The 18279-nt window shown below is 59.5% G+C and overlaps 1 protein-coding gene across 2 annotated transcripts in view; it reads left to right on the top strand.

Moving 5' to 3' along the window:
* DOC2B (double C2 domain beta) overlaps positions 1-18279 on the top strand; it is a 31675-nt gene that overhangs the window by 10148 nt on the left and 3248 nt on the right. Inside the window, exons 2-6 of one of the 2 annotated variants that reach the window (XM_080563369.1) lie at positions 7695-7774; positions 12291-12365; positions 13583-13692; positions 17298-17424; positions 17604-17761. In XM_080563369.1, the coding sequence (XP_080419495.1) occupies positions 7695-7774; positions 12291-12365; positions 13583-13692; positions 17298-17424; positions 17604-17761 (550 nt within the window). The other variant, XM_080563370.1, reaches the window with a different exon arrangement.

Genomic DNA, 18279 nt, shown 5'->3' with positions numbered 1-18279 from the left:
CTCTGGCAGATGCAGGTGTTTGCAGTTCGGTTTAACCCCTCCCCACCCAAAACGTCCTTCCCACCCGGCTCGGTGGAGCTTGCAGGCTGCAGAGCAGCTGCTGTCTGGCTCTGCCAGCCGCAGCGGCTGGGATAGCATCGCTTCCCCCCGGGTCAGATAAAAAACCAAGGTCTCCGCTCAGCCCAGCCCTTAGGGGCCAGATCCTGCCGGGGGCTGAGCACAAAGTTTGCAGCCTGGAGGCGACGAGGAAGGCAGGCAGCGCTGCTGAGCGCTGCTGCGTGCCCGTCCCCGGGGAAGGGGTGGGCTGAGCTCCCACCAAGCCGAGCTGTTTACGGCCCCGCGCCGGGCAGGCGGTGGCTTTCCCTGTGCCAAATGTCCCAGCCCTGCCTGGGCATCGCTCCTGGCTGCTGGGAGGCTGCCAGCGGGGCTGGGCCCCCCCCTCGCTGCGAGGTGGCACGGCCACCACCATGCCCTGCCCTGCGCTGCCTGCTGCTCATGGCCAGGGGATGCTCTGGGTGCAGCCCCCATGGGTGCTGCCTCGCTCCCACCCCGCGCTGGGGGTCACGCTCCCCTTGGAGGAGGAAGAGGAGGAGAGCAGAGCCACTGCGCGCCCAGGGGGAGCGTCCCCGCTAAGCCCTGTTTGTCCCAGCCAGGTAGTTAGCAGTGACTTTGACTGGATTTGGGTTATTTGCTGCTCTAATTATCAGATCGCCTTTGCTCATCCCGGCACTAGACGCGGGAGCAGCTGGGCTGCAGGGGCAGAGGCGTGCGCGGGAGCTGATGCGCTCAGGGCCGCAGGGCACGGCGCCTTCACCAGCACCCAAGGGCGCTGCCGTCTGCACCCCAGCGAGGCCGGGAGCTGCGGGGCTGGGGGCTGGGTGCTGGAGGGCGTTCGTCCTCCCGCTTGGCGCTGGGAGGAGCATTTCTTGCGGTGTAACAGGTGTCGGCCACGCCGCCGCCGCTCCTCGGCCAGATGTGCCGGGTTTTCCCCTGGCAGAGGCGCAGCAGTGCCAGGGGTGCGGTGGGGACGGCCGGGCTCCCGGCCTGGGGGACAGCGTGGGGTGGCCCCAGCCTCTGTCGGGGTGCAGATATGTGGGATGGAGCCTGTCCGTCCTATGTGGTTAGCAGCCACGCTGCAAAGCCAGACGAGGGCTTGCCGGCCCCCGTTTCACGGTCAGGGAGCTGGGTGGGGATTTGTGCAGCCCGACCAGAGGTACCACCTAAGCTGGGGAGTCTTTCAGTATATCCCCAGCGGGTGATTCAGGGCTGCTGCGTTAGTCACCTGCACATCCCTGCCTGGGTGGTGGCTTGGGGACGTAAGGGCTGACTGAGGGCTTGAGGACAGCGGTGCTAGAGCTGGGGGCAGCACCCATCGGCCACCCGCTGCAGTGCCCGGGTAGCGCCGCGGTGCAGAGCGGGGCGAGCTGCCTGCCTTGGGTGCTCGTGTCTCCGCCTTGGCCCCTGCTTTGGTGCAGCCGGGCTGGGATGCTCCCTGCATCGCTCCCCAGGGATGCTCCCAGCGCAGCCCCGCAGAGGTGCAGGATTTTGTCATGATAGGGCCCATGGGAAGAGGTCGGCTCCTTCCCGTTTGTCCCCCTCTGCCTGCGGGTTTCCCTCCCCTAGCACAGAAGCGGTGGTGCTCCTGCACCAGCTGGGAGGATTTGGGCCGCCTCTGGCTGGGGAGATGCAGCATTTGTCTGGTTTTCCCCTAAATTTGTTCCTGCCCAGCGTTACCTCTCCAGCCTGGTGTTCCTGGGTGCCCAGCAGCACCGGGGCCGTGTGGCTCAACCCTGCAGCACTGCAGGGGCCGGGGATGGAGCAGAGCCACCAGCCCCCTGTCCTCCAGCACCCTGCAGGGCTGCGGGCTTGGATGCGGGGCTGGGTCCCTGCGCTGCAGTCCTTCATCCCCACCAGCCACGCTGCTGGCCACCGGCACAGCCCAACCCCACTCTTGGCACCCTCAGGCAGCGGGGCCGTGCATGTGTGCACGCACACACACGCGTGTGTTTCTTTGGCACCTGATGCAGGGGCTCGGGTTGTCGGCCCTGGGGTAGGGGAGCAGACATTTGGGGCACCCCGGGGCTCTGCATGGTACTGGGGGAGGCTTAAAGGAAAAGCAGCGTGGGCCCTACAAGCAGCCTGTAGGTCCCAGCCGAGCAGCCTGCAGCTCCCAGCCGTGGCCACCACCCTCCCTCTGCCTTTTGGCCTGTCCCTGAGGGCCACGAGCCTCCAGGGCTGATTTCCACCCCGTCGGGCAGCGTGCTGGCAGGGGAACTCGGTTCGGAAGGAAAATCAGGAAATGCCAGCTAGGTGGCAATGTGCCACCTGCCAGGAGCTGGGCAGCAGCAGCTCCTCGCCTCCCGGCTCCCCTGTTCCGAGCAAGCCACGGCCCCTCCAGCGACTGCGCGTTCCCTGTGGCAGCGCCTGGGGTGTGCCACAGCTCGCCTGAAGGGCTCCGGAGGCTGTGCGGGGTGTGGAAATGTGGCTCTTCCAAGGGAGAGCTGCAAGGACTGTTCTGCTTGGGGCTGACGCTGGGTGCACGAGCCCTCGAAGGAGCGCTCTGCCCACCTCAGCTGCTGAGTGAGGCCGTGGCTGGGATTCGTTCCCTTCCTCTGGATGTGCCGGGCTTTGGGTTTCAGGACGGGGAGGCAGCCGGAGGGCAGGGCTGCTGCTGTGGAGCTGGGCCGGCTGGAGGAGCTCCGGGGTGCTCAGGCACGGACAGACCCGGCCACGGAGCAGCGCGTTGCCCACCGGAGCAGCCGGCTCGCGGGGCTGCGGCGGCACAAAGCCCGGGTCTCCAGATGAGAGCTCACGGCTCGTGACGCTGGCTGGAAGCAACGTCACCAAAGTTATTTAGGAAGACTCTTATTTTGAGCAAAGATGATGATGAAGCAGGCAAAGTCGTAAGGCAGTTATTAATTACTGGCTGCTTAAAAGACGTAAAGAGGACCAAAGGTCTGGCGGGGCACTGAATTTCCGAGTCGCCTGGCGGTGCTCGTGGCCAGGCAACAGGAGGAAGAAGGGGAGATGGAGGGGAAGCGTGCGCCGGGAGGATGAGGATATTTACTTCTGAAACACGGCTCCTTAGCATATGCTGCCACTGCTATTTATAACCTTTGAATCGTCTTTTCAATCCAGATAAGGCCAAAAGAAGTATTTTTTGCTCGGGAAACTAAACAAACCGCCGATGGCGGCGGAGCCTGGAGCGTGGCTCTGCCGGAGCCAACGGCGCGTGCGCAGGTGCCGGACCCCGGGCGTCATCCCCAGGGAGCTGGGGAGAAACCTGCCCTGCCACCCTCCTCCCTTCCCCGGTGCCCCGTGCCCGAGGGCTTCCCGGATCTTTCATCTTTGTATTTAACACTGAAGGCAATTTTGGGGGGTTGTTAATTGCAATACCGTATTTCATTAAAGGGAGAGAGAGGGAGAGGTTTGAAGGCCATCTCTAAATTGAAATTGCTGAAAGTCTAATTGCTGCTGACATCAGGGACCATTTAGTGCTGTAAAACATAATTGCATCTCTGAACTGTTCTGAGCAGATAAGTGTTCCTCTGAACACTCCTCCTGGAGAAGACAGAAGAGCTGATGAGCATCCATCAACCAGCCTCGTGGAGAAGCAGCTCCCTGCTCTGGAGCTTGCCAGGGGCTGGCACTGTGTCTGGGAAATGAAGAAATATTAATTGTCATAGATTTTAAGTAAAAAAACCCACTCCGAGGCAGGGAGCAGTTGCGAGAAGGAAGACTTGTGCTCGTTCCTCACTCCTGTTCCTGTTGCCTTCAACCACCAACCTGTGCCATCCCCGGAGCTCCCCGGGTGGGGAGGCCTACTGCCTGGGCGCTGGGTCTGGTCCCTGCTGGGCTTTTTAGCAGGACCAGGGCATCCCGCCCAGTGTCTGTGTCCCAGGACAGCGTGCTGCCCTCGGGACGTGTCCCAAATACTTTGTCCCTTTGTCACGGAGCAGCTCAGGGTGGTTCCCAGGGCTGTTTCCAGGAATTAACCCAGGGGCTGTTGGAGCCTCGCTCCCCGTGGCGCAGGGAGTCAGTCGCTCCTCGCACGTGCCTGCTGAGGCAGCTGCCCGGCTTGGAAACGGCAAAAATTATTTCTGTTCCTCCTGAGGAGTCATTTACTGACATTTCACGTGGGGCTGTAAGTGCACAGAATTACTTGCTGCCTTTCAGGACCTTTAAAATTATCTCCATTGCAGAGGAAAATTAAAGCAATGGAAGAATGGGGACCTATCTTTTATAGTGCATTAAAAAACACCCGGTCTGAAGGTTACTGAACCTGTGCTTTCTGTAAGGGAGCACTAATCCAGACAATCCCCAGCAGTCTCTTTACTGCTCCACTCTGATCTCCCTGGCACAAAATCCATGAGCAGATTATCTTGGGAGCAGCAATGCTGATAAGCAGAGGGACTTAAGGCTTTTGGACTCCTTTTTAATTAGTTCTAGAGCAGTTTTTAGCGCGCACCTTGCTTTCTCCCAGCGCCTAGCCTTGCTGGGCTTTCCAACAGCAGTCGTGTTGCAGAAGCTTCCCCAAGTCTGGAAGGTGAAACACCCTCACAAGCGATCGCTGCTGGGCTTTGTTGAAGTTTGTGGGGCTGCTCTGCAGGCGCTGGTGCCTCTTTGCCATCTCCAGCATCTCTCGGGCAGAGGAACTCTTCCCCCTCGCGTGTCCCCAGCCAGCGAGGGGCCGGATCTGCCTCTGGATGAGGGCGCCTTGCCCACATGGCCAGGGACCTGCTAGGGAGCAGCACCCGGATTTATCCCCACAGGTATAAATAGAAGCTCCCCATCAGCCTGGGTGCCGATGGCAGATATCAGCTATAAACCACAGGGACCATCCCCTGGGGGCGCAGGACCCCGCGCCGGGCCAGGACCTCGCGCTGCCCCCAGGCTCCAGACGTGTGCCACGGCCGAGCCCGGAGCCACACGGTCTGGCCGCTGATAATTTCGCGGCCCGCTGAATTAATCAAAATGCCCAAAGGTCGGTGGGGGAAGAGGCCGCGTTCCTGCACGAGTCAGATTTATTTTTCTTTGCAGAGCCTGCGCTGAGTGCCGGCCCCGGGGCTGGCACCTTCCCATCAATCTCTCCTGATCCGCGGCCGAGAAGGAGGGTCAGACCCTGCTAATGAGTTCACGTCTCCTAATGGTTATTTTATCATTGGAGCAGAATAATCGCAATAATAATGATACATCCTGCCTGCTGCCTGGAGAGCGCTAAGCTGCCTTTGTAATGCCTGACAAAGGCATTTATTTATATTTTTTTATTTGCAGTCCATGTGATTAGAGGGCAGCATTCAGAATAGCCCAGTAGAGTTAAATATGTCTGGTAACAGCGCTTCTCGTCTAATTGCTGCCCTTTTCTTTTTTAGGCACTCGCTCCCCTAATTAACAGCACAATCTACTTCCATCTCGGCTGCGAGGAAGGCTGGGAGGGGGAAAAAAACAACAAAAGCAGGGCATCTCGCCTGCTTGGCCGGGGGCTTTGTTCAAAGCCGGCTGCGTGGCCGCTGCGCCCGGCGGCTCTGGGCCCAATCCTGCTGCCCGGAGGCTCGGTGTGACCCCGGGGACGCTCACAGCTCGAGCACCAGCCTTGGCCCCGTGCTCACCACCCGGTGGGATCCCACGAGCTTTGCAGGCTCTCACCCTGCAGCTCGGCCGTGGCTGTGCCCATGGCCGTGCCCCTGCGGGGCCGCATCCTGCAGCCCCCGCCAGGCTCCAGGCTCCTGCTGCAGCGCCGCGGCTGCCAAGTCCCCCACGTCACCCTGATCCCTTTTGTCACTTCCATACGGCCGCGCTTTTAAGCAATTAGTGCAACACATGCCGATGATGTTTCTGCGTCCCTCTGACGAAGGCAGACCCCCTTCTTGGGAATGGGAGCTCACCATCGACAGCACATATCCCTGCGGGGAGCAGGACCCTCCCCAGGCTGGGGGAGAGCTGTGCAGGGGCCGTGCACCCCTGCCCGTGCCGCCCGTCCTGCTGGGGCCGGGCTCGCTGCGCCCTGGGGCAGGTTGCCGCGCCAAGGGGACAGGAGGCTCTGCCGGCATTTCCTGGCCAAACCCTGTTTCCACGCCAAGCTTTTAATTTGTTTTATAAACTGCCAAATCCAGCCGGCTAAGCCGCGGCCCCCTTCTGGGGCTGGCGGGCAGCGGCTGGCTAAAGGGCAGGTGAGGATGGAGAGCCTGTGAGAGCAGAGGGTTCATCTTCCATGAGCAAAATCCCGGCTTTATCAAGGTTTGATGACTTTTCCACAAGCCATGGGACCGGTGCCGCTGGTGCTTGCACGCTGCCATGCACAGCTTCCACCTCCCCACCCGCGCCGCCAGCCCCACGGGCAGTTTGGAGCCTTGCTGGCAGCACAATTTGGGTGGCGACTGCTCAGCAGGGGCCCCTTGGGCCCAGCCCAGGGGTGACACACGAGGTGTTGCAGATTTGGCCTCACCCTGCATCGCTTCCATCTCCCCGAGCCTGGCAGGCGAACCCCACTGGTTCATGGCTTACCTGAGCCAGCAGCTAACGCGCCATGAAATTACTCCAGAGTAAGGGGGGCACGTTATTCTGGCACAAACCCCACTTTTAATATTTTTCTTCTTTGCTTTGAAGACAAAATATTTGCTCTGGAGCAGTGTTTTTTGTTTGCTAGCAGGCAAACGCTTGTTCGGGCTGGAAGATCACCGTGAAATCACCGCATGGAGGTTTTGGTCCCCTGCACGTCCGCCGCCCCCCTCGGCACCGCTGCTGGAAATCAGGCCCCTGATGTCCTGCCACGGAGTTTGTCCAGCTTACCTCCCGGGCAGCAAACCCTGCCTTGATGTTGAGCAAAATTATTTCGGGTTTTATATTGTGTGGTGTCGGGTTTTTTGGCTGCTCTGGCCCTGTGTGCGCCGTGGGGAGGCGCGGGTGCCCGGGAGGCAGCGCAGGATGCTCGGGAGGCCCCAGTAGGGGAAGGTGGGCACAGCAAAGCACAGGCTGGAGCCCCCGGGGGGGGGCTGAAGGCTGCTGGCGGGTGAGGCCATGCTGGGGGAGATGCTGATCCACGTGGGGATTGGGTCTGGGGGGCCTTGGTGAAGGTTTGAGCACATTTTAGGAAAGCGTGCCTTTTTAAGGCTTTTCTGTTGCTTTGCCTTCGTGCGACTTGCTCAGTCCAGAGGGAGAGAATTTCTCAAACCCAATTTACTTCTGCTGCTGAGGCTCCTGCCCTGCGCTGCCCTCCCGCCCCTTCCCCTCGGCCCCGAGCACCGCCGCGGCCGCAGCTGGGTTGCCGATGCCGTGAGGGACCCGCTCTGGCTGAGGGCTGTTGATGTTTTTCATCTTACCCGTAAAAGTATTTCCATTCTCACTGGGCTTAATTTACAGTTTGCAGCCAAACCGGAGCTGGGAATGGGTCCCACTGGTGGCTCATTCGTTCAAAGGTGTCAGCGTGCAAATACACACGGCGGGCACGCCAGCAGCGCCGCAGGAGGTGCGGGATGTGCCACGCTGCCCGGCTCCCCCCGGAGAGGAGCCCTGGGGATGGGGAGACCCCCAGGATGAAGCCTTGCGGGACGTGCCAGCCACACCGCCTCGTACCGGGGCTTACTTGGAGGATGCTTCGCCTTTTTGTAGAATCTTCATCCACTCCCTGCGTGTTACAGGGCGAGGAGCCAGCGGTGCTGGTCCCTCTGGTTCACAGCCTCTTGTGTCTCTTGCAGCCGCGCTGGGGACGCTGGATTTCAGCTTGCTCTACGACCAGGAGAACAACGCTCTGCACTGCACCATCAACAAAGCCAAGGTACGTGGAGCTGACCAGCCCCGCGGGGCGATACGGGGACGCCGGAGCCCTGCCGAAAGCAGGGGGTGACGGGGGCTCAGCCGGGGCTCTGCTGCCCCCAGCCGCTTCTCCAGCCCCATGCCCGCACCATCTCCAGCCCCAGTCCCATGGGATGGAGCTGTTCGCCCGTCCCCGTCCCCATCCCTGTCCCTGTCCCCGTGCCGAGCCGGCTGCAGCTATTTATGGCTTTCACCAGAGCACCCAACCCGATGTTGTTATTTACTTGACGCTGTGACCGGCTGTCAGTTTATAAATGGCTCTTTTAAATGCTGCTAATCACTGCCACAAAGTGCTCTGCCTCAGCTCCTTTGCCGTCTGCGTGATTGAAGCAATTAGGGTTTTTTGTTGTTGTTGTTTTGTTGGGCTTTTTTTTTTTTCTTTCTTTTTTGCACGTTTTGGAGCAGAAACAGACAGCGGAGGCCCTGACTCTGCCTTTGGGCACATGGCTTCAGGGCGCTGCTCAGCTCCTCCCTGCTTCACCCAGCCCGGGGGGGGCCTGGAGGGAGACCCCCGGCCCTGCAGCCTTGGGAAGGGCTGGGGTGGGCTGCAGGTGACCCCCAGGGGACCGTTCCCCTTCTGAGGATGCTCAAGGACAACTGGATTACCTGCAGCCCCCACCCCGGAGCAGAGCCCCTCTGGGTGCTGGGTGCTGGGTGCTGGGTGTGAGCACCCGTCGGGAGCAGGACCAGGGGCACCACAGCTCGGCTCTGGCTGCACGCAGCCGCTGGGCAGCCTCGGGTCAGGTTTTCCTCGTAGCGCTCGGGAGCGGAGCCAAGCAGGGTTTTTCTGCTCGGGTTTGCAGCGGGAGGAAGATGGGGAGGAAGGAGCCCCACGAGGAGGAGGAGGCTCTGACAGCAGCGAGAGTGAAGGCAGGGCTGAGGAAGGAGATCCCTGGTCCAACCATGCCCTGGAGTGGGGCTGTAAGGGAACAGCAGCCGCTGACCCCCCTAAATACAGCCCCAGGCCCTGCCCGCGGGTGGGCCAGCCCCCCCCCCCCCCCCCCCCGCCGCTCTGACATTCAAGCGTTGCAGTCCTGTTCATTTCCATTCTGCTCTCATTCTCCCATTTTTCTCTTTTATTTACATTGCCATCTGCTCGCTCTCATTTCATCTCTCGCCTGGGGAAAGCTGCCAAAACTTGACTACAGAAAGGTAAGGGCCAGGACCCCGGCTGCCGGCGGTGGGAGCTGGCTGTGGCTGCGCAGACGCCAGGCGCTGCAGCGGGGCCGTGGTGGCCGGGCAGCGCCGCGGGCAGCGGGGCAGTGCCGGGACGTGCGGGTCCCGCGGGGCTGCACGGCGTCGGCCGCCTTAGAAGGGTTTTTCTTTCTCCTCTGGATAACCTCCCTCCTCGGTTAAATCTGATCCGTCTTGGTCCAACACCGATTTTCTGCTCTGCAGCCACCAGCTGCTCGGTTTGCAGGTCAGGGCTTCCAGGGGGCTGCCCTGCTGGGGCACTTTGTGCCTCGGTTTCCCTAATAGCACAGAGCTCTGCCCTCCCGAAACGGGATGGAGAAGGACCTGGATAACACGAGGTGCCGCGGGCTGTACCCTGGCACAGCACATGGCCGTTTGGGTCTCATTTTCTGCTCAGCTCAACCAAGCCCAGCATGCTGCACCGATCCCTGCAGGGCCTACAGGGCCGTGGGGCAGTGCAGACACCGCTGTGCTGTCCCGTAGCTCCGCTGGGCTCCTGCTTTTGGGAGGAAGGAGTCATGGGTGATCCCCAGACAACGCTGGGCAAAGCCACGGTGACACAACGGCACTGCCCTGTGACCGTGCCAGGCCCACGGCCTGCAGCGGGGGGCTCCTGGAGGATACCCGGGAGCTTCCACCCTGCCGAGCGCCTGGATGCGCCCCCACGAACCCGCAGCCAAGCGCTGGAGATCCGCACGGCACACGGCTTATGAATTTGCTCATCCATATTTATCACCGCGGGGACGTTCCCAGCTCCGAGCCGCGGGAGCCGGCGGCCACAGCTGCAGCTCCTGGCCCCGGCGGAGACGCCGATGTCACCCCCTTTTCTCCGGGAGGCCTCAAGCTCCTCCAAACACAACTCCTTTGTTTTGAGCACGCTCTGGGGAAGCCTTTGGCTGTGATTTCTTGACGTGCCCATCTGCGAGGGCCAACACGGCCCCTGCAAAGCAGGGACACGCAGCACCCCTGGGCTGGGAAGAGGCACCAGGGGCTGGGCTTGGGCAGCGGCAGCTTGCCGGCCACGGGGGGATGCTGCTGGCACGAAGCCTCCTCCTGCGATTTCTGCGTGCCTCGAGCGTGGCGTTAATAGGCAGCCCGATTAGCCCGCCTCGTAATTAAATCCTATTGATTAGCTAAATGGCAGTGGCACAGAGTGCAGCTGGCAGCGGCGGGGCTGTCGGTCCCCACGGGATCGCAGCAGGGATTTCGGGATTGCGGAGGGGATTTCGGAGCTGGGGAGAAGAAGGGGAAAGGCGTGCGCAGCATCGGTGCCCCAGGGAGGGCTGATCGGCACAGGGCCGTGCTGGTGGAGCCGGTGGGTTACTTCGTCCCCAGCGTGGGGCTTGGGGAGCCCTTGGCCACCCTGCCTCAGCCTTTCAGCTCTCTCAGAGGAGATTTAGGGCCCTCCAAGCAGAGGGGGCAATGGCGCAGTCACCCGTGTGTCCCTGCGGGGCAGAGCCATCGCGTTACATCCCGCCGGTGCCGAACCCTCGCAGAGCGACGTGGGAGGGAGCCAGACGTAGCATTAGGAGCCATTTTCCAGGCTCCTGCCACCCCATCCTCCGTAGCACATCTGTTAAAAAAGCCTTAAATAGCCTCCTCAGAAGGTAATTTAATTGAGCTGATTTGATGGGTGAATTACAGCGCTGCCTGTCTCCCTCCATCCATTTTCATGGGAATTTGCTCGCTCGCTTACGGCTTCGTTTTCCACGCAGCAGCCGGGCAGGTGGGGCAGCCCCGCTGCGGGAGCCTGTGGGCGGGATTCACTTCTCTCTGCTATGAGCAACCGGTGATCACATTCCCCTGGGTCCCCAGGAGCCAGGGCTGTCCTCGTGTGCCATGGACGCCCGCGGAGCCGCAGCTGGCACCTGCCTCCCATCCTCCGTGTTTGCCATGTTCCCCTTTGTCTGGGCCAGGGAGGTGACCTGAGCTGCAATGCTGTTGAAACAGAGCCATTTAGCCTACATTTGCTGCTGATATTTTTTAATCCTTCTGGCTCTGGCGGAGGAGCCAAATCCTCTTCGCTGCGCCTCGTTTGGCCGCCTGGCCCCAGGGCAGCGTGGATGCGGAGCCCTGCCCGGGGTCGGCAGCTGGTCCCAAGGTCCTGGGCTGTGCAAACCTGGCCAGCCAGGGCTGCCGGCGTGCAGCTGGGTGTGTTACCCCATATGCCAAGTGATTTACCCCATCATCTGCCCCTCCGATTTGCCCCAAACCTGGTCTCCATCAGTGTGCCTCCATTGCGCACGGCCACTCCAGCAGCAGCCATACAAACGCGCCTCGATCCCAGGCACCAGACACTCTGCACTAGGGGCCTGGCGACCCGTGAGCATCCCTCAGTCTGGTTTCTGTGCCCAGATGTCTCTCTTTCTGTCCTGCCGGCCAAGGTGTGCCCTCAGGCACTGGGGAACAGCCCCTGAAGGGCTCCCACAGCTGGGCTGGAGCAGCCCAGGGCTGTTTTTGGTGGGACCGCTGTGGTTTCCACTGAGGACCAGTAAAAATGAGGCTCCGTGTGTCGTGCCATTATGTTGCTTCCCTTCCCTGTGGAGTTTGTGTCTGTGCACATTGTTATGGCTTTGTGCTGGTTTGGGGCACGGCCCCTGAGCATTTCCAGCCCCGGTCGTTCAGAGGCCACGGGGCAGAGCAGCCTCATCCCCTCTGCCCAGAGCTCCAGAGCAAGCACGATCCATGTCGTCCCGTGAGAGCAGTGGGGTCGGGTAAAAACCCATCAGTGAGGGGCACCGTGAGGGCTTCCTGGTGGCCGTGCTCCAGCACCCGTGGGCACCAGGCTCCGACCGCGGTCGTGCCACCAGCGATGCCGTGCCACTGAGCTGGAGGACGGCGCCTTCGCGCCCTGGGGAGCGCTGCAGGGGAAGAGCACAACAGCAGAGGTGTGTGTTTGCTCGTAAGCGATTATTAAATGACAAAACCCTGTAATTTTAAGCCACGAAGATCGCTGCGCTGATTTCCCTAATCCCCAAATTAATTGCGAGCAGGGTGTCAGAGTCAGCTGCTCTGGCAGCGGAGGTGCACGGTGGCCAATGTGACGCCGCAGGGGAGCCCTGGGCGTGCTCTGCTTTTGCCACACAGCCTGGGTCCGGCACCGATCCTGCTCTCCTCCCTCCTTGCTCCCGGGGCACCACGCGATGGCTCCACGGCCTGGAGATGCCCCATGGAAAAGGGCATCAGGGGCTGGGCTCAGTGAGAGCACCCCGCGGGCGGCTCTGCCTCCCAGGGCAGCGCCGGTGCCGCTGCTGCTCTGACTCCTGCTGCTCTTCCCTCTCCAGGGCCTGAAGCCGATGGACCATAATGGTTTGGCCGACCCCTACGTCAAATTGCACTTGCTTCCCGGAGCCAGCAAGGTGAGACGCCTTTCACTTCCCTCTCCCTTCCCAGGAATTTCCCTTGGGAACCTGGTGATGGTTCCCCCGTGAGCAGCAGTGCCCCGAGGGGCTGCTGGAGCATCCTGGAGGGACCACGGGTCTCCTGGGGGCCGTGATGCCTCCCTGCAGCCCCTGCCCGGCAGCACTGGGTGCAGGCATCGGGCTCATGAGGTCCTGGGACAGCCCCGAGCGTGGGGAGAAACCAGCTCTGGTTTAGTTTGGTGGTTTGGTTTTCCTTCTCCTTTTGCATTTAAAACCCCTCAGATCCTAATAAAGCAGGGTATAAATCGTAAGGGAAATATTTCCATCTACTTAAGCTCAGCGCTTGCTGGAGAGAAGAGTAATTAAAGATATTGATGTGTAGTGAGAGCGCGGTGTAACTGATGGGGATGTGGAATTTAAATGCTAAATCTATGTGTTATGAATATTAATTGTGCTCTTATTTTACACTAAAGGAAAGACCTTTTGGGGGGAGGTATGTTTACTTGTTACGGTTCAGCTGAATTAATTCATAACGTTCAGGGCGGTAGAGGGAGTTTTTAACCACATTTCGAGTTCCGCTGGAAGCAGGAGAGCCAGGAGCGCTCTCATCAGCGATATTATCTGTCATTTCCAGTTTCTGCAAATGCACTGATTAACATTGCTGCTGGGGGGGCACGTGGCCACAGGTAGCAGTGCCCGAGGGCAGGGGTGGCTGCAGGGGGGGGGGCGCTCACAGGGACACCCCTCTCTGGCCATAGGGCGAGGGGTCAGGATCCGGCCCCAGCAGCTGCGGAGCTGCAGTACCGTGAGGCGTTACCCCTGCTAACAAAACGCACGTCCAGGAAGTTATTTTGAGTTTTTATTTTGAGTCAGCCAGAGTCAGGAGCTGTGCTGGAAGCAGGAATGCAAATAACCAGCCAGAACAGCAAATTGGTATTTTTTAATGAACCTGAAAAAAGACTTTTTTTTTTTTCCTCCCCTCTCTCGCTCCTGCTGTATAAATGAAATCCCCGCTCTCTCGCTGCCTCTGCCAAGGTTCCCGTTTCGCTGCTTGTTTCCAGGGAGGGGGATGCGGAGCTGGGTCGCTTTGCAAATGAGCCAGCAAGTGCTGTGCCGCGCTGCCGCCCCGCTGCGGGAAGGGGGATTTGGGGCACCCACGGCCACAGCCCAGGGGTCGGGGTCCCGCTCGCCACGCTCCTCCTTTGCTCTTCCAGGCGAATAAACTACGAACCAAGACGCTGCGCAACACGCTGAACCCCACCTGGAACGAGACGCTCACCTACTACGGCATCACCGACGAGGACATGATCCGCAAGACCCTGCGGTAGGGCCCCATGGCTGGCACCTAACCCTCTTGATCTGAAGGCAGAGTTTAGCATTTTCCCCTCAGGGGAAAAAAAAAAAAAGAGCTCGGGGGGCACGGGGCAGATCCCACCTGTTGCCTGCAGCGTGCCTGCAGATGAGGAACCGAGCGCCAAGGTTGTTATTTCACATGGAAAATATTAGTCATGCTGAAAGTGCTGCAGGCCTGCCGGGCTGGAAAGCCTCTGGTTTTTTATTATTATTAGCGGTGGGTATTTTTATTTTTTTTTTCACTGCAGGCTTTGAAGTTTGCAACCTCTCAGGCGTGGAAATCAGTTTGCAGGGAGACGTTTGGTGAAACGCAGCAGGGAGCGAAAGCCCCGACGCACACCTTCGGGGTGCTGCACCTGCCTGTCCCCCACCGTGCCCAGTGCTTTGCTGTCCCCTGGGACTGCTGGCCTCTGCCTTGCTGGCCTCGCGCTGCCTTTGTGCCCGGAGGTTTCCTGGCAGACCCAGGCTGGATGCTTTGAGGCTCGGGTGGCCCCGCTGCCGCCCTGGGAAGGTTTTTGTGCAAGCAAAAAAGCAGAGGAGTTGGTGATGTGGGGTGGCTGTGAGGCTGGGGCTCGGGGCCTTCGCCTTGCCTGGAAATGGCTCCACAGAACTGAAGTAGATGGGTGTGCAAATGTTCACACGAGATGTTTTTCCTCATCCCTTCCCAGCTTTGGCAACATTTCCATATGTGGGGACACGTTCCCTTGCCTACGGCTCATGGAGTTCCCCCGATCTCGCGATCTCCTGGGGCCCGTGGCTCCGTTCCTTTCCCTTGCATGGGGGAGCCAGCGCCTAAAACTCAAGTGCTCTTCATTTTGCTTAAGAGCAATTCCCCAGCCTCCTATTTCCTTTCCTCCATCCTTACGGCAGAAGGCATCGGCAGAGAAGAGTTTCTTTGTCCTGAGGCAGGCGTAGATGAGACGAGGCTTCTCACAACTGAGCCACAAGGCAGAGAACTCAGCTTTTATTTCAGTTCCGTGCTTGGATTTCCTTCCTTTCAGACGGGTGGAAGGGACATGTCGCAGCTCCTCACATGGATACCTGCCCGCCTGTGCCCTGACCACGGAGTCTCTGTAAAAATAACAGATAAAAGCCACCACCAGCCTTCTCCTCCCGGCTCCTGGGGAGATGTTGAAGGGTCCCCATGGCCTCCGTGCCCACCTGGGCTGCTCCTGCCCCTGAGCCCAGCCCCAGCCGTGCCCCCAGGTGCTGTCTCTTGTCCCCGTGGGGCAGAGGGGACGTGTGGGATGTCCGAGGGACTGGCGAGCAGGATTTTGTTAATGAACCAGCCCCCTCAGCCCTCCCCATCCTTCAGATTTCAGGAAATGCAGCAGGTGGGAGGATCTTGAAAGGTCTCATCCATTCATCAAGCAAACCATCCTTGAGTCTAGCCCGAGCCCGAGCAGCACTGGAGCCCCCCACCAGCACTACAGGGCAGGGGAAATTGAAGTGGGCAGAATGCAGCCGCCTACATTTAAATTATCCGTGTAATAGGCAATAAATAGATTGTATTCGTAATAAATACCAGAGCTGGCCAGAGACTGGATACGATTATTCATATCCAGATATATTGGCGGAGCGATGCATTATTCATATGATATTCAGCGTGCCTGCGAATGCCAGGAATTCTTTGTTTAATCATGTGTTTGACAAACATCATGACTCATTAAATATATTATTCAGAAAATAGTATTTGATCAGGTCTAATAGGCACACTGCAGATACGTGGAGATTTGGGGTCCCAGACTGCATTACACCACGAGCCCTGGACGAGCTCTGCTGCAGAACTGCGGGCGGCCTCGGGCCGGTGTCTGACTGCTCCGTGGTTCCTGCGCTCAGACGCGGAGGCGTTTTGGTTGGAGCCCCGCACTGCAGCCTTGCTGGACAGTCCCAGATGCTGCCTCTTGCCATTTTGTCTCTTTCCAGGCATTGCCTGTCCTTAAGGCATCGTGCTCCCGCATTGAGAGCCTCCCAAGTTGCTATAGGGACCGTGGGGAACTCAGAGGCGGGCGTTGCGTCTTCAGCATCCGACGCCTCTTACATCCGTGCATGTTCAGGGAAAGGGTATGAGGCCCCGGCTAAATTCCTCGCTGACCCCATTCTCCCCTTCCCACAAGGGAAAAGAGGCCGGAGGAGCTCCTGTGAAGGCAGCAGCCGTGAGTCAGCTGCGGGGTGGCTGGAGCTGCAGTGAGTCAGGGCCGGGAGGAGTGGGAGGAGAAGTTGGGTGAGCGGCGATCGCCCGTGCGCTCCCCAGCTCTCTGCTGCGGCGGTTTCACGGCCTTAGCCCGGAGGTCCGAAGCCCTCGCTGGAAGCTGTCTGATCGACAGCAGGGCGCGAGGGACCGGGTTTAATGAAGAGAGAGGCGGGAGGGGGGTGATACTCGCGGTACAGAGCTCCTAACGGGGAGCGAGGGTGGCTGCCGGAGACGTGTGCTCACTGTTTGTCATGGAGCTGATTTTCTAAACCAAGGCATAAAAATTCCATCACATTGATTCCTCGTAATAAAATTCAAGCCGGTGTAATTGCATTACGCCTGTTTCCAAAGGCAGGGGCTGGGGCCGGAGCTGTGTGCCGCTCTGACTCACGCCTCTGCACTGACTTACGGGGCCAATGCACCACTGGCCCGCCAGTGACAAATACCGCACCAGCGGAGCGGAGGGACTGCAGCCAGGCGGCTATAGGGCTGGGGGGGGCTGTCAGATGGACCGAGCACATCTAACACCTCGAAGTGCTTTTGGGGTGCGTCCAGACAAGGCGCAGGGTGGGGCATCTTGTCGCTCTGGTTCTCAAGAGGTAAAATCCACACCGAGCACTGCTCCCCCAGGTGCACAGGCAGCAGAGGAGAGAAGGAGAGCAGAGAGAGGAGGAAGGGAACTAAGAAATATGTTGCCTGCATTTCAGATTCTCCTTGAGGATTTTGCTGTTGCGGTGGGGTGTTTTTCCTTGCGGGTATCTATAGTAACGCTGCAGCCATTTCTGGAGAGCAGCACTCCCATGGCCCCTCTTGGGGTTTTATCCCCAAACCCTCTCCCTCCGCCTGCTCCCCCAACCTGGTGTTCCTCGTGCAGCTCAGCTATGCCGTCCGTGCGGCTCCTCGCTGCCTCCTTCTTCCCTGGTGGTCAAACAGCCATGGAGAAACCACCCACAGATAAACCACACGCAGATAAACCACCCATGGAGAAACCACCCATCCATGGATAAACCATCCACAGATAAACCATCCATGGAGAAACCATCCACGGAGAAACCACTCACGGAGAAACCAGCCATCCATGGATAACCCACCCACGGTCAGAGCCATGGTGTGCAATTCATTCCACTGACATGGGATCGCGGGGCACTATTTATTCATCTGTAACTACTTTTACTCCCTCACGAATTGTGCCTGGGTTTATCAAGACCCAGCAAGGCGAGGCCCTGTTGGGAAAGGTGAGAAATGGGCGACAACAGGAGTGTCTGACAGAGAGGGAAAACAGGCAGTGAAAGGAAGGGAAGCTGTTACAAGAGAAAAAAAAAAAATCAGGGGAAAAGGAACCCCCACACAGCCCCACTCATGCTGTCCCATGCTCCTTTCAGGATCTCGGTGTGCGACGAGGACAAGTTCCGCCACAACGAGTTCATCGGGGAGACGCGGATCCCGCTGAAGAAACTGAAGCCCAACCAGACCAAAAACTTCAGCATCTGCCTGGAGAAGCAGCTGCCGGTGAGCTGGCGGGGAGGGGGGCGGTGTGGCACCTGAAAGGTGCCAGCAGGCAGCGTTTGGGCCGCTTTTAATCTCGGTGTATGAGCCATGCTCAACGCCAGCGAGGCGCAGGCCAGCAGGCCTCGTGGTGGGCGTCCGGCACCGGAGCAGCCCCGGACTGGCTGTGTTCCCCCCCCCAGATAGATAAAACAGAGGACAAGTCGCTGGAGGAGCGCGGCCGGATCCTCATCTCCCTCAAGTACAGCTCGCAGAAGCAGGGCCTGCTGGTGGGCATCATCCGCTGCGCCCACCTGGCCGCCATGGACGCCAACGGCTACTCCGACCCCTACGTCAAAACGTGAGTGACGTGCCGCACCGGCCCACCTCACCTCTCCCCGCAGTTAATTAATCCTTCTCATTAAGAGATGCAAATGAGGGCGTCACGGTAGCAGCTTGTGAGCGTGTTATTCCCCGGCAATTATTTTACAACGATGCAAAGTACCAAAGGTGTAAGCCTGCCCCGTGGCCGCCCCGCGACGAGCAGCACCCGGTCCCTGATGGTTTTGATGTGCCTTGCACCGTCCTGACCCCCCCTTCCCGCACCCACCAGGTCACTGCCATGCTTTGTAAAGGCTGTAATTACAGCGCGTGCCTAATTAGGTCAGGCAGCACTTTAATCGCACCCCATAGCTCTGGTGGCTCCGGGGGCTGGTTAATGGGGCTGGGGGCACATTTGCAGGTCCTGCCAATGCTTTGCGATGTAAATGATGGGGCTGTCTTCCTTTTGAAAAATACAGGCACTGTTATGAATAAAAAAAAAAAACAAAAAATGGATGGTGTGGGCTGCTGCGAGCCAGCCTCACCCTGTGGGGCAGG

This window comes from Anser brachyrhynchus (assembly GCF_964034855.1).
Source record: "Anser brachyrhynchus genome assembly, chromosome: 20".
NCBI classification, from domain to species: domain Eukaryota; kingdom Metazoa; phylum Chordata; class Aves; order Anseriformes; family Anatidae; genus Anser; species Anser brachyrhynchus.
This window is presented reverse-complemented; position numbering and strand designations above follow the sequence as displayed.